The sequence below is a fragment of the Myotis myotis genome, unplaced genomic scaffold (genome assembly GCF_014108235.1).
Source record: "Myotis myotis isolate mMyoMyo1 unplaced genomic scaffold, mMyoMyo1.p scaffold_m19_p_12, whole genome shotgun sequence".
Lineage (NCBI taxonomy): Eukaryota > Metazoa > Chordata > Mammalia > Chiroptera > Vespertilionidae > Myotis > Myotis myotis.
Window position 1 is genome coordinate 45,616,344 of NW_023416316.1, and position 15,826 is coordinate 45,632,169.

At 42.5% G+C, this 15,826-nt stretch overlaps 1 protein-coding gene across 2 annotated transcripts in view; it reads right to left on the reverse strand.

Moving 5' to 3' along the window:
- The window catches only part of LOC118667497 (histone-arginine methyltransferase CARM1-like), a 230,494-nt gene that overhangs the window by 95,097 nt on the left and 119,571 nt on the right, over positions 1–15,826 (reverse strand). For both annotated transcript variants that reach the window (XM_036330973.1, XM_036330974.1), the window contains exons 3-4: positions 11,251–11,357; positions 10,294–10,398 (exon numbers count right to left, since the gene is read on the reverse strand). In XM_036330973.1, coding sequence (XP_036186866.1) covers positions 10,294–10,398; positions 11,251–11,357 — 212 coding nt within the window. The remainder of the gene's footprint in view (positions 1–10,293; positions 10,399–11,250; positions 11,358–15,826) is intronic.

A 15,826-nucleotide genomic window follows, 5' to 3' on the forward strand; every position in this document is an offset into this window, starting at 1 on the left:
GGGGCCATTATTGAGTAACATAAGGATCACTTGCACACAAATACTGTAATACCATCACAGTCAGTCTAATAACCATGACGCTACAAGTGACTGACAGGTGGGAATACATACCGGCTAGATATGCTGGACAAAGGGATGATCCAAATCCCTTTGACACAGGGACACAGCAGGATGGTGTGAGATTTTATCATGCTATTAAGAACAGAGCACGGAATACTATGCTGCTATAAAAAAGAAGGAATTCTTACCATTTGCAACAGCATGGATGGAACTGGAGAGCATTATGCTAAGTGAAATAAGCCAGTCAATGAAAGAAAAATACCACATGATCTCACTCATTTATGGATAATAAAGACCATTATAAACTGATGAGCAAAAATAGATACAGAGGCAGAACAGCATCGAACAGACTGTCAAAGTACAGCGGGAAGGCCAGGGAAGGTGGGGGTTGGGGGGGGGAGGTTAGGAGATCAACCAAAGGACTTGTATGCATGAATATAAGCATAACCAATGGACACAAGACACTGGGGGATAGGGGAGCCCGGGGGAATCTCAAGGGGAGAAAAAAAAAAAAGAGACATATGTAATACTCTTTGTAATGCTTTAAGGAAAAAAAAAAAAAAAGAACAGAGCGCAATTTAAAATGCATGAATTGTCTATTTCTGGAAATTTCCATGTAATGTTTTTGAACCATGGTGACTGTGGGTAACAACCGCAGAAAGCGAAACCACGGATAAGGGGAAACTACTGTTGCATATTCAGCTTTGTACTGTGCCAGAACGGAACACGCGCCTTGCTCTCAGCCTGAGTGGCTCTAGGATTGGCTTGTGCTGATCTTTAAAAGTGGAGCTGAGTTTCGCTGCTGCCACCACTGCCGCTACAGCCACTACTGCCCAAGGATCTGCTGCAGGGACTTCTAGTCCCTCGTGGCACAGCCAAGCAGTGCTCACCTTGCTCATGCCACACGCCTTCCATCCCTCGCCTCCCACCACAGGGTTTCTTGGTGCTGTGAGGCAGGAGATAGGCACCACAGCACCCACTTGGCACTCATGCACATGCACCCTTGTGGGCAAGGGAGTACCCTCTGGGAACATTCACTTTAAAAAATATACATATTTTTTATTGATTTCAGAGAGGAAAAGAGAAAGGGAGAGAGAGAAACATCGATGATGAGAGAGAATCACTGATCAACTGCCTCCTCCATGCGTGCACGCTGGGGATTGAGCCCACAACCCTGGCATGTGCTCTGATGGGGAATCAAACTGTGACCACCTGGTTCATAGGTTGACACTCAACCACTGAGCCACGCCAGCGGGGTGGGGACATTAATTTTTGACAAATGGGAGATGGCAGCCAATGGGTAAATCATTCTTTTTTTTCTTCCCGTGGATGAACTATTGGAAGATGGAGTGGTTTCACATGGCCTCTTTGTAGATTTCCTGTGACCTGGGACAATCAGTTCCACATAAATGTGGCCAGCTCAGGGACAGACTTGCTTACACTTACCCCCCCTCCTTCCCTGCCTGTGTCCCCTTTCCCTAACTCGTGCTTTCCCAAGGTTGTCCTCCCTAATTAAGTCCTAGCATATAAGCCTAGGCCTCCTGATCTATGGTTCAGGGAACCTAGAAATGGTGCTAGTTACATGAAATCCATGTTTATTGACAGCTTTCTGTGGTTCTGTCTTTACTGGGTTTCTGGAACTTATAAATTCTAAACCTAAGCCACCACTCTGAAGTTGAGTGATGGTGTCAATAGCACAGACTTAGGAAAATACATGAAAAGAGGGTTTAGGTACAAGCTCTGAGTTCACTGGAGCCCACTTCCTGGTTCATTGCCAGAAAAGACTAGGTTTTAGTACAGTACTTTAAACTGCTTATTCTTTGATTGTTTTGTCCAATTTAACTGTTCTTACTGACTTTATCCTCTTTTTTCTACTTACCTTCTTATGCTGGAAAGCAGATATTAAAGCAAAAGCATTACTTTAGAAGTTACTGCTGCATAGAGCCTTCTATGTAAGCCTTTGCAAAGTCGGTACTTGATCCCAATTGGCCCTTCACGATGTTGTCTTAGAGGCAATGGGAAAGGTTTAGAAATTCAACCCCAGGAACATTCTAAAACACCTTGCATTCAGTGGGTAGGCAATCCACCAGGCAGAAGTTACTAGTAAGTCAACCAATAACCATATCAGTGCAATATTAATCCTTCAAACCCCCTCTTGTTTTCCTAGTTTCCTCCCATGCACAGATGATGCGCTGAGAATATCACCTTAGCAATCTGTCCCTTCTTTAATGATTTTGCAAAAGTGCCATCTGTTATGATAGTTATTAGTGCCATTAACCAAATACTTCTCGTTCTCCTTATGGGCTCCTAGAATTGCACTCCTTTGCCCTTTTGAAATTAGCAGTGGTCACATGTCTTGCTTCAGCCCGTGTCATGTGGTCATTAGTGACATGGGTCATTTTCAGGAGGAAGATTTGAGAACCAGGGGTGTGATTTGCCTCTCTCCTTCTCACTGTGACAGGAACTAGTATGTGTCACAAGGAGGCTGTTCCTTCAGCCTGGGTCTGGGAGCGAGAATGAGAGAGCACAGCCTTTCCTAACCCATAACGGAGATGGACATGAGTATGTTGGTTAAATCACTGAGGTCTGAGAGTTGACTGCTGCAGCAGCATAACCTAGTTTATCTTAACCAGCCTAAGTCAGCCATAGCCTTGCAGTGCCAATGATTTCTGACTCGGATTCCCTAGCTATGCCCACAGCATCCTGATGCCGCGCTGAGACTGTGCACATGGTAGCTCACTGAGTTCCTCCAGCCTCCATGTGTTGTATTCTAATCCCAATTTAAAAATAATCTCAGAAAGATTAAGGTCACAAGTCATCATCTGTTGCATTACAGCCCCAGCTCCCTCTTTCCCAAATGCCCTAAAACAGGGGTGGGCAAACTTTTTGACTCGAGGGCCACAATGGGTTCTTAAACTGGACTGGAGGGCGGGCCGGAACAAAATCATGGATGGAGTGTTTGTGTGAACTAATATAAATTCAAAGTAAACATCATTACATAAAAGGGTACGGTCTTTTTTTTTTTTTTTTTTAGTTTTATTCATTTCAAACGGGCTGAATCCGGCCCGCGGGCCGTAGTTTGCCCACGGCTGCCCTAAAAGTAGCCTGTGACCATTGTTTATTCCATCTTCTTGGCTGTCCTTGAAAGCTGCACTTGGCTTTCGCACCAGATGAAAGCACTTTCCTCGGCTGACTCTGGCATCTTCTTCTAGTCCCCTTGCAGGAGTAGATTCTATTTAAGTTCAGAAGAACCCTGGCACAGACACGCCATCTCCTTCCCATTCACAATTGGGAAATCCATGCAGAGTCCTTCTAAGGGCTGAGAAGCTAAAGAGAGCAGCTAAGACTGAAGTCTATTTTTTACCTCTCTCTCTTCAATCTCTATTACAGGGAATTAATCCCAGGGTGGGGGTGTGAGGGGTGGGGGAAGGGGGAGTTCTTTCAGTCCGCAGGCAGATGCTCTATCCACTGAGCCAAACTGGTCAGGGCTAGGGGAGTTCTTATGATATAGAACCTCACATGAACCTTGGCTTCTGTACTGGGTTTGATAGTGTCGCCTATGTCACAGGTCATCTACAAAGAGGCCATATGAAATCACCCCATCTTCCAAGTGCTCTTCTCATTTTAATTACATTGAGATCCCTCAACCAGCCCAGGGAACACAAAATTAACCTTCTAAGAGGGTAGATTTTATGTTAAGTCCTTATAACAGCAGAAGGAAACTTTTGGAAGTGATAGATATGCTAATAGCATGGATTGTGGTAATGATTCCTCGAATGTATGCTTATCTCCAAACTCATCAAGTTGTATACATTAAATATGTACCGCTTTTTGAATGTGATCCATACCTCATTAAAGAGGTTTACAAAAATGTAAGGGAGCAAGAGCTATTTCATGACATGCAGACGGACTACTGGCAGGTCTGTGCTGCAGCCCTTATTCCCACTGATGGTTAAGGTCAGGCCCCATTCGTGCACCAGGTTAACCAAAGGTGTGTGGTGCTTTCAAGTGGGAGGAGAACTAACTACACAGCAGGACTAGAGATGAACTCAAGAGCCTCGGACCAGACTGCCGGTAAGCCCAAGGAAAGCTCAGGGCAGAAGAGCCTTAAGCCTCTGCACATCTGAATGCCAGCCGACTCTCCGAACAGGTTGCTTAGCATGTTTGTTGTTGTTTATGCTTTCTTTGAAGCCTTCAAATCCCCGAACCCCTCCTGCCTGAGCCAACCTCACATCTGAACGCACTAAGCAGCTGTTGCGACTGGGGATGCTCTCCGCTGAAAACGCTGATTAAAAAATAAAAAAGCTCTCGGCTCCTGCTTATTTTCACAAGTTTCCAGCAACTGGTGCCCTGACAAATGAAGTGTCAAAACATTTCCAAATTAAAACCCCACTGCTCGCACAGCCCCACACCCTCAGCAGGATGGACTTCCCCTGCTTGCACCCAGCACACACTTGAAGAAACTAAAAATAGCCAGATGGCAATTAACAGAAACTGGGAGGAGAAGAATGGGGTGGGTTCCAGCGGGGTCAGTTTCCTGAATGGGTTCCAAACGGAGTTCTCAGCCAGCAGTGCTCTGGCCAAGAAAGGATTTTCATTAAAACTGCATGGCAGAGGCAAAATGAAAAATCAGAATTTGAAAGACTTAAAGTTACAGCAGAGGTGGAAACTACGACACCATGCCCAAACCATCAATAATAATAATACTCGCTACCATGTACTGAGTTCATACGTGAGACATGTACTGAGCACTTCATCTGCAGTGTTATCTTGACCTTGCAAGGACCCTACGAAATACCTATTAGCTCTTATGATAAGGACAGGGAAGCCCAGAGATGGGAGATAACCTGCGTAAGATCGCCAGCAAATGGGATAAAGGTCTATGGCAGGTGCATGGTAAGTGGCCAGGCTGGAGTTTCAACTCAGCATTCTGGCTCCAGTCTGACGAACATAACCGCTGTGCGATGCTGCCTCATGCACACACGAGGATGCTTAAGAAACCAGTGTTTTCACCCCACCCTTAAACTCAGAGAAACAAAAGTCTCCCTTGGAAATGTCCGCTAACTTTCCCACAGGCTGTACCTGTCAGCGGTTATATGTGTGGCTCGAAAGTTAGACTAACGGGGTTCAAATCCTGGCCTTTTCATTTACTAGCTGTATTAAATCGGGTGCGTTGTCAACATTTCCAGACCTCAGTTCTCTCATCTCTAAAGTGGTAAAAATATTAATAATAAGATTGTAATGAAGATCAAAGGAAACTGCTGTAGACTGAATGTTTGGGCCCTCCAAAATTCTAACCCTCAAGGTGATGGTATTTGAAAATGTGGCCTTTGGGACATGACTGAGTCACAAGGGTGGAGCCCTCATGATGGGATTAGTGCACTTTATAAAAAGAGACAGGAGATAGCTTACTTCCTCTCTCCCTTCAGCCATGTGAACATACAGTGAGAAGGCTGCTGTCTACAAGCCAGGAAATAAACCCTCACCAGACACCAGCTCTATTGAAACACTGATCTTGGACTATGAGAAATAAATGTTTGTTGTTTAAGCCACCCAGTCCATGGTATTTTTGTTATATCAGCCTGAGTTGACTAAGACAGAAACAATGTACGGAAAGGTCTGAACATGGTGCTTGCATATACTGAGTTCCTCAATAAATAATAGCCATTGGTATTAATTATGTCCTTGTAGGTAATCAGTTTCAGTGGGAAAGAATACAAGGGCTTAATGAAAAGGTAGCATCCTCCGTGGACACACAGGTTATTAAAAATGGTCTTCAGTATGATAAAGCAGACAAAAAGGATTTTAAAGGATCTGGATTTGTGGTAGATTTGGAGTTAGGGTGACCAGTCATCCTAGTGAGTCTGGGACTGAGAGGGCTCCTGGGACACTAAAACCAGGACAATTTGCTCTTCCAGTTTTCATACAGGAGTGGGCAGTACTAGAAGTAAAAATGGTCACCTCCTCTTCCTTCTTTCTTTCCAGGCTCTGGACTCGTCTGGGGAGACCAGTTGTTTAGTGGGTAGAAACGTTTGGAGGAAAAACAAAGCAGGAATCTCCGTTTGGACATACATCCAAGTCCTGTACTCCAAACAGCATTTCTAACAATAACACTGGTATTATGATTTCTACCTGACATCTGTGTCTACCTTTAAATCAGTTCAGAACTCAGAGGGGGAAAGGGATATAATTAATTATCAACCATGCGATTAATTATCACCTTTATAAGCCCCAACAGATGGATGCTTATTTTATTTTGCTGGCAGATAACCCCATTTCAGGCTGGCAGGGAAAAGGGTATTTTGTAGAATCAAATGAAGTTACAGCTGGAAGTGACCTTAGAGAAGAACTGTTCCACTATCTTCATTTTTATAGATGAAAAGATATACAAATAGAGTGGTCAAGTGACATAATCCATATGAAATTCTAAGAGTCATCTAATGCAAGGTATTAGTATGATTAGTAGTTTGGGGAGTGCTCTTTAGAAGTTGTAACCAAAATTAAAATCAGATTTTAGATAATATAGAAAATACATTATGGATAATAGAAGACAGATTATAGATTCAAATTGAACAAATTCAAAGGGAGATGATTTCTCTAAATAAAAGTATTACCCCCTCAAAAACATCTTCAAGCCATGGATCAACAGTTGAGAGTTGCATTTTTATTTTTAATTTGGCAAGAAACCTACCTTAGGTCAAAATGACTGCTTACCCATAATCTTGAATACCAGATAAGGTGTCAGAAGAAACAAGCTTTTCTCCTCTATCTTCAGCCTACCCACCTACCATAATCAGGCCTCCTCATTAGGAAAGCTAGCTTCATAACTGTTAACTAGGCATGTGCCACTGGCAAAGCAAGGGTCCTGGCACCTTGAGACATACGGTAAGACATATGGGAAGCCTTAGCCAAGCATGGCCATTTCTGGTCTTACCTCTGTCTCTTACCGTCACCCTCACCCTACCTAAGTACCTAGATTTGGCATTGAGAAAATGTCCCATCATGAGTAAGCTGGAGAAAGCCACTTCCCCAAGTCTCTCCCACTGACTACAGCTGTAAAACCTGGACAGAACGCTCGGAGCATTACTTGAAGCCTGCAAAGAAAACAGGAGCAGTAGATTGGGAAAGAAGACCAGAATTTGAAATACCACCAAACCATATCCCCTGACCCTCAACTCATGGCCTGAACTCAACACACCAAAAATGAGCACCGGTGTGTAGACAAGAGAGCTCCCGGAGATGCCTTCTAGTTCTGGCTCCAACACTGGAAAGGGGAGTCCTAATGCTCAGACACAGTGTGGAGACCCTCTGTTTTTCCTTCCTCTTTTCTTTTCCTCCTCCCTCCTTTTTCCCCTTTCCCTCCCTTCTTCTATGCTCTAGCCCTCAGCAATCTTGCCATCGTCATTCACATAAGCCTTCAGGAGCCAAAACTATGAGAGAGGGGAACCTTTCTCTGGATGCAAGGGTGCCTCCATTCCCAAAGGCTGGAACCAACCTCCATTGGTTTTCTTTCTCTGTTTGGCCAATACGTATGTAGGCAAAGTCATAGATGTGTACAGCAGAGGGAGCTTTTTGGCCCAGAGACTGAAAAGTGTTCCCAGGAGACCAAAAAGTAGCAGGGAGATCATGAAGAGGAAGGAACTTGGCAAAGCAACCCCATAAAGGTGTTTGTTGGTTGTTTTTCTTTTTTTAAATATCCTCACCCAAGGATATGTTCATTGATTTTAGAGAGAGAGGACGGGAGAGAGAGAAACATCCATCAGTTGCTTCCCATACACAACCGACCGGAGATGGAACCCACAACCTAGGTATGTGCTCTGATCAGGAATTGAATCCACAACCTTTTGGTGCAAGGGACAACACTCCAATTAACTGAACCACCGGTGGGGTTTTTTTGTTGTTGTTGTTTTATATATAAATTCCTTGCTTTATCCTCAACCCGTGCATGCATGGATTTTATCTTTATTAGCAAACTAAAACTGAGAACTCTACTAGGGTGCCATATTGACCACTGGGTGACATGCACATGGGACAGATCCAAACAATACTGCTAGGGATTTGAAAACTGAACTGACATAGGAACCAGAGCCCTCAGAAGAGCAACTAGTGGCATGGAACACACAGCCTGAACCTAGCCAGGTTGAATGAATACAAAAACAAAAATACATTATCCACAGGCTTTAAACAAGTCCTAGAGTCTGAGAACATGATATGGAAAATGTACATAATATAATCCAAAATTTCTTGGCATGTTAAGAATCAGGAAAATCTCAATTCCTTGGGAAAAGATAATTAACTGATGCTAACACAGCAGTGACATAGACATTAGAATTATCTGACAAAAACTTTCAAGCAGCTTTTATTTAAAAAGTTCCAACTAGTAATCATGAACACTGCTGAAATCAATGGAAAAACAGAAAGTCTCAGTCAAAAACCAAATGGCATAAAGAAGAGCCAAATAGAAACTTGGAACTGAAAAATATAAGAAGAACAACAAAAAATGTCGGATGGGCTTGATATCAGAATGGAGTTGCAGAGGAAAGAAAGCCAGAGGCAAATCAACTTCTAACTGGAGGTTTATTTATCACAACCTTTTCACTCTTGATCTCTCTGCTTTAATTAACTATTGCTGCAGAACAAACCACATCACAATGTAGTGGCTTAAACTGGAAGCAATTTATTACTTCTCCCAATTTTATGGGAGGGCAGGACAGTTTCTCTGCTGGTTTTGCTTGGACTTACTCATGTTTCTGCATTTAGCTGGAGGTATGGTTAGACCTGGAGGTCCCAAATGGCCTCACTCATAGGTCTGGCAATTGGTGCTGGCTGTTGCCTGGATTGGCTCAGTTCTCCTCCATGTGACCTCTCCACCTCCATTTGGCTAAACTGGGCTTCCTCCCAGTATGGTGTTCTCAGGGTTCTAAGAAGGCGAGACCAGAAGTCACAAGGCTCTTTAAGCCCCAGGATCTGAAACTCGCTCAATGTCATCTCTGTTATTCTATTGATCAAAGTACATCACAAGGACAGCACAGAGATAGGGGGTAAAAAATTAGACCATTTTGTGATGAAAGCAGCAGCTACGTAACTTTGCAAGTGAATGTGAAGACAGGGAAGCATGAGTCATTTGGATCATTATTTCAATGTTCCACCACCTCCTTCTTGGGGAATTAATACTGCAGATCTATAATTACTATGGTCATGGAAGAGATTGTGCAGCTCAGAGAAATTAGTGTTTTGCCTAAGATCACACATGGGGAAAATATGAAAGTAGGTCTTATGACTGCTGATTCCACTGAGCAGTACTCATCTTTGAGATGAACTGTACCGTATTTTGAACACTTTGTTTGTGTTCAAACACAGGAAGGGGAACATTGATGTGTTCACAATCATTCATCATTCAGATCCATTTTGTGAAGGAAATAAATGCAGCCACTTGTGGAGTCCATAAAAAAAAAGGGAAGTAAACCGACACAGTAAGAGCTAGTCCTTAGGTAGCTAGTAGGCTCCTAACCTATTCTGTGCACCAAAACAGTGCATACAGCCTCCTGAGTTTCCACACTCAAAGCTTAATTTCTTTACTGAGGTAAAATTCTCATAACATAAAATTAACCATGAATCATTTTAAAGGGTTCAGTTCAGTGGTATTTGGTACATTCACTATGTTGTGTAACCATCACCTCTATCAAGTTTGTCGTCACCTAATAAGGCAACCCTGTACCCACTTAGCAGCCACCCCCATTTCCTTCATCCCCAAGCTTCTGGGAACCACCAGTCTGCTTTCTCTATATGATTTGCTAATTCTGGATATTTCCTATAAAAGGAATCATATGAGCTTTTGTCATTGGTTTCTTTCATTTAGCATGTTTTCATGGCTCATCCATGTTGATGCATGTATCAGCATTACATTCCTTTTTATGGATAATAGAAATATAAGTAATATTCAAAATACTCTATTGTATGGTTAAACCACATTTTTTTTTTATCTACTCATAAGTTGATAAGCATTTGGACTGTTTTCACTTTTGGACTATTATGAGCAGTGCTGCTTAAGATTCATGTACATACAGTTGATTAAATATCTGCTTTCAATTTTGGGGGTATATAGTTAGGAGTGGAATTTTAGGGTCATATGATAATTCTATCAAAGCTTAGCTTTGATTCTAGCTTTTGGCAAGACTTCTTAACATGGTTATAACCACTGATAAGAGATGAATGGCCTGCAGCCAGCATTACCTTGTCTCTGAAGTCAACGTGGTTCTGGAGGATGGCTCTGTGGTAAGTGGCTGTCCTCACAAAATCTTGCATCATGTTCTGCTGCTGGGAAATACAGCCATAAAACTGCAAGGAAAAGAGAGCCAGAGGGAGCGTAAACAACCCGCAAGGCAGCACCCGCATGAGCATCTGGTTCTTACAGTCACCTGGTCAAGGCAGGCCTAGCCTAACACAGGGAAGCTGCGGCTTTGACAGACACAGTGACTGGTCGACACTGGCCCTATTGTGAGAGCAGAACTCTCAGTTGACCCCAGACTTCTGACTGCTACTCCATACAATAGTTTCAGGTCTAGATCTTGACCAGGTAAATGCCCAGGAGTCCTTCCCAAAGCAGAGGCTCTGAGATAGCACAGACCGAGCATAAGGGAAATAAGAGTAAGGGCCAAGGTCACAAGGGATGGCCCCATGAGTCCCATCAACCCAGAGAGAAAAACAGAACTTGGGTAGAACTCCTGGTTGAGGGTGGTGGTGCAGCCGAAGGCAGTGATGGTGGTAACCCTGATGAAGCTAGCCAGTTGGCAAAAGATATTTATTGCTTATGGATTTGTATCCATAAGCCATACATATCTTCATTATACCTGCCATCTTTTGGTAGTTTTCTATTCCCAGGAACTATTCTAAGTGCTTCACATACATCCTACTATCAAATTCAATCATCACAATAATCTGATGAATTATGTTCCTTGGCTAAGGAAACTGAGGCTCAGAAAATTGCCCAAGTCCTGACAACTTGATAAGTGACAGAGTGGGGATTCCAATCCAGGTGACGATACTCTTGCTGCTCAGGGGACCATGCTCTCAGAACCACTGCAGTACAGTATCAATAGTCTCCTCCCCACCCCCCACCCTGTTCAGATGTATTCACAGGTGTGTGACACGTTGAAACAAGTCAATTCCACTTGGGGCAACTTCCCTGACCTGGAAGTATTGTGTGGCAGACGCCTCTTCTGTCCGCTGGTTAAACACTGAGTATTTCTTTTTCTCATTCCGGCACCTTTTCAAGGTATTTGAAAATGCGCTGAATTCTGCAAGGAGAAAGAAGCAAATACGTGTCCATGCCTTGGAAATCACAGAACTCACCATTGCACTCTACAAAATTCCGACTGAGAAAATACTGGAAGATTATAATAGCACTTTCATCGCTGAACACATGCCTGAGGAATGGCGAGGTGGAAATGGGTTCCACTCCGAGGTGTGACACCCTTATTTACACTTGTCAGACATATCTGCATTCACAAATGTCAAGTGAGAGAGCACAACGGCACACAGACTGGGCTCTCCCAGCTTCCAGGCTTATTCAGTATGCGCTCTGGGGAAGGTGACTGTGGATACAGAAAAAAATGTATATGTGAATACAAAATGTATGTGTATGTAAATGAATATATATGTAAAACTCATTCTGTTACATAGTGACAGGGCATCCTTTTTTTTACGGTAGTCTCTAAGCCTATAGAGAAAAGGCAAAATAGCAGGGGCTATGTGAATACAAGAGAATGCTTTCTATTATTTGAGGGGAAAATACATAAGTGAAGACTCAAAAATATCTCGGAAATGATATTGCTAACACAGCATATATAGCTGTCAAATTTGGTGACTTCCGCCTTAAAAATGACTCTGAAATCCTGCCCTGTGGCCCTCACTACCTGTGGCCTCTTCCGTCTCGACCTGGCGTTGTGACCAGATCTTCCCCTTATAGCCCACAGGGTCCTGAGTGCCCAGCACTCTCTCTCATGAGCTCCAGCCCTCACATTCTCTCTGCCCCCTGAGTGGGTACCCATGCCCTCTCTTCTTTCACACGCACATCCTCCACGCTTACAAATCCCCATATCAACCTGGTCCTGGCCTGGCTCTTGACTGTAAATCCCCTGTTTCTTCTGTTCAGATTACCTTTTGACATCAAACTCCTATTCATCCTCCAAGATTCAGTTCAACCAGCATTTCCTATTGCTGTGTTCTGGAACACCCACAGGCAGAATGTAGTTGCTGTAAAACAGTGGCCCTCAATACTTCGCTATAGATCAGAATCAACTGGGAATAATTTTTAAAATCTGGATGCTGACCCCTCATCCCACATCTGCTAATTCAATGTTGTGGGGGTAGACACGAGGCGTCTCTATTTTATCGAAAGCCTCGGAGTTAGTTTCCATGTGTAGCTAGGGATGAGGACCTTTGCTCTAATCTCACTCTCCCAGCTTACCATTGTATTTCATATTTTACTGAATTGATCAATTTTTTAAGATGCCCATCTCTCTCTCTGAATCAAACTCTTTTAGGGCATGCTTCTCTGGCTATAACTTTATCTCCATTTGAAAATTTCTGTTACTTCTTTATTTTTTGCATTTGCACCCTTATAAAGGAGAGAATCAAAATACTGATTTTAAAATAATTATAAAACCAACACAAGAATACAAATCTCATTACCTAAGCTACTAATTACTGTTAAAATTTTAGTATGCTCTTTTGGGTTGTAGGAGTGGAGAGAGAGATAGAGATAGAGATAAAGAGAGAGAGAGAGAGAGAGAGAGAGAGAGAGAGAGAGAGAGAGAGAGAGAGAGAGAGAGAGAGATATTTAGGGGTTCCAGCCTTATTTATCTTTTCAAAACATGGTACTAACATAGCAGCCACCCAATAAATAGGCCTAAAATGTAAATTTGGGGAAATGTCTAACGAATTTGGTGAAACTATTTTTAATTGGTGAGGCAGCCTCTTGAAGCCCTGGGAATATTCAATGTGGGGGCAGTTGAAAAACATCTTTTTGGAGAATAAATATGTAAGCATACCTAGCACAGCCCATTCTGCTCAAGGGAATGCCATCAACTCTAAAGAAACTTTGAAAGGGATAAAGGAAGGGATTCTTGGTGTATATATATATCCAGATTAGATACAATGCATCCTGAACAATCAGTGTTTCACTACCTTATACATGCTCACTGCAATTTACAAACCTCCCTCAGCTAGTGTTCCCATGTGGACGGATTAGGGAAATGCATGCAAATCAAAACTAGAGATATCACCTCACATTTATTAGAATGGCTATCATAAAAAAAAACCCAAAAAACACAAGAAATAACAAGTTTTGGACAGAATGTGGAGAAAAGGAAACCTTGTGCAATAGCCTTTTGAATATTGGGAATTTAAATTGGAACAGCCACTATGGAAATCAGTATGGTAGCTCCTCAAAAAATTAAAAAGAAAAGAATTACCTAATCCCACTTCTGGGTATATATCCAAAGGAAATGAAATCACTATCTCAAAGAGATATCTGCACTCCCATGTTGATTGCAGTATTATTTACAATAGCCAAGACATGATACAACCCATGTTCCTGTCAATCTGTCAAATGGATGAATGGATAAAGAAGATGTCACACACACACACACACACACACACACACACACACACACACACACACATTTCCCACCGCCCCCCAATGGAATATTATTCAGCCACAAAAAGAAAAACCTACTATTGAGACAGCATGGATGGACATTGAGGGTATTATGCTAAATGAAATAAACCAGAAAAAGAAAGACAAATACAGTATATTATCACTTATATGTGGATTTTTTTAAATGCCAAACTCATATAAATAGAGTAGAAAAGTGGTTGCCAAGAGCTGGGGCATGAGGGAATTAGGGAGACATTGGAAAAGGGGTACAAATGTTCAGCTATAAGATGAATAAGGTATAAGGTTTTAATACATAACATGGTGACTACAGTTGATAACACTACATTATGATGGAAGTTTGCTAAGAGAGAACTTAAATGTTCTGAGCAAAACATAAAATAAAATAAATAAAATAAAATAAAATAAAATTCTCAGACATACTGGGGGAAAAAAGATCCTGGATAATGTTTACCAAGTTCTAGTCTTCTGGCCTTCTCCAATTCCCTGTGAGCTCTCAGAGAATGCCAGCAGGGGTTTATGTCAACCATCTGTGAGTTCTGAGTCCTGGGCATCTCAGTTGTTTGGGTTTTCAAAGCTTATAGTAAATTCATTTGTTCACAAATAGTCTTTTTTTTTTAATTGAGTTTACTGGGGTGATATTAGTTAATAAAATTATGTTTCAAGTGTGCAATTCTATAATACATCATCTGTATATTGTATTTGTGTTCACCACCCCAGGTCAAGTCTCCTTCCATCATCATTGACCCACCTTGACCTACTACTCCTCCTTAATTCCTTCCCCTCTGGTAACCACCATATTGTTATCTGTGTCTATGAAGCAAGTTGAAAAGCATCTTTTTGTTGTTGTTGTTGTTAAAAAGCAAGATTTTGACTATAAAGTATCACAGCTAGTCTTTTTTTTCCCCCCACAGCTAGTCTTCTTGTGTGGCTCACCAATTGTCTCCAAAGGAAAATGTAAAAGAGAAGTCCCAATGAAGTTGTGTATTATGCCAGCATCCATCCAATATATAAATAGCCTTCCAGAATAAATACTAATTTGGATGTATCAGCTCTGCTGTGTTTGCTATTTACCCCCCCGCCCCCAATATCATTACATCAAAGACACTATAATCACAACTCTATAATCCCAGCACAGGGACCATATTTGACAAACCCAATATCAGGGTCTCGGGTTTGAGATGCATTTATGGGATTTAGGAAATCCGAGCATTCAGGCCAATCCAGGAGTCAGCATCATTTACTCCTGTCAGTGCTGAATTCTGTCACAGTGACTGCCAGAATAATGTTTTCTTCACATGTTACCCTACATTTAATGGTTAAATAAATGTCTGTAAATAAAGGAAATGAATGTGTTTCCACGTGATACATAAAGATTTTTTTAAAAGCCCCACACACCTTAAAAAGGAAGAGACATTTAATTGCTGATCCCTCCCCTCCCCTCAGCCTCCAGAAGGACTGACACATAGCCACTAAAGGTGCTATCGGAGTCCATTCGGGCTGCTACACGTAGTACCACAGATGGGGTGACATAAATGACAGAAATTTATTTCTCACAGTTTGGAGGCCGGAAGTCCGAGATCAAGGTCTCAGCATCGTTGGTTCTGGTGAGAACTCTCTTCCAATAGACTGCGGATGTCCGGTGGTGTCCTCGCATGGTGGAAGGGGCCAGGGAGCTCTCTGGAGTCTCTTTTATCAGGACACTAAGGTACCTCATGATCTGATCTCCTCTCAAAGGCCCCACCTCCAAATGTCATCCCATTGGGATGAGGTTTCAATGTATGAATGTGGGGGCACACAAGCACTCAGGCTATGGCAGTATTCGCTGAGGAATCCAAATGAGATGCAGCCCATACAGCACAGCTTCTCTTCCCCAGTTCTCCACACCAGGGGAGGGGCTGCTGGTAAGAGGAGTGAAGGGCTCTTTAATTTTGCCTCTGGAGAACTTTTGCCAAGGAGTATGATTTTCTGGAGGGAGGAGCCTTTTGATTTCAAGGCACTATTTGTTTGAAAGATGCCATTAATTTTGTAGAGCCAGAGGGGCTCCCAGGAAGAAAAGCAAGGGCAGCTGTTTGGAACATAATCGAG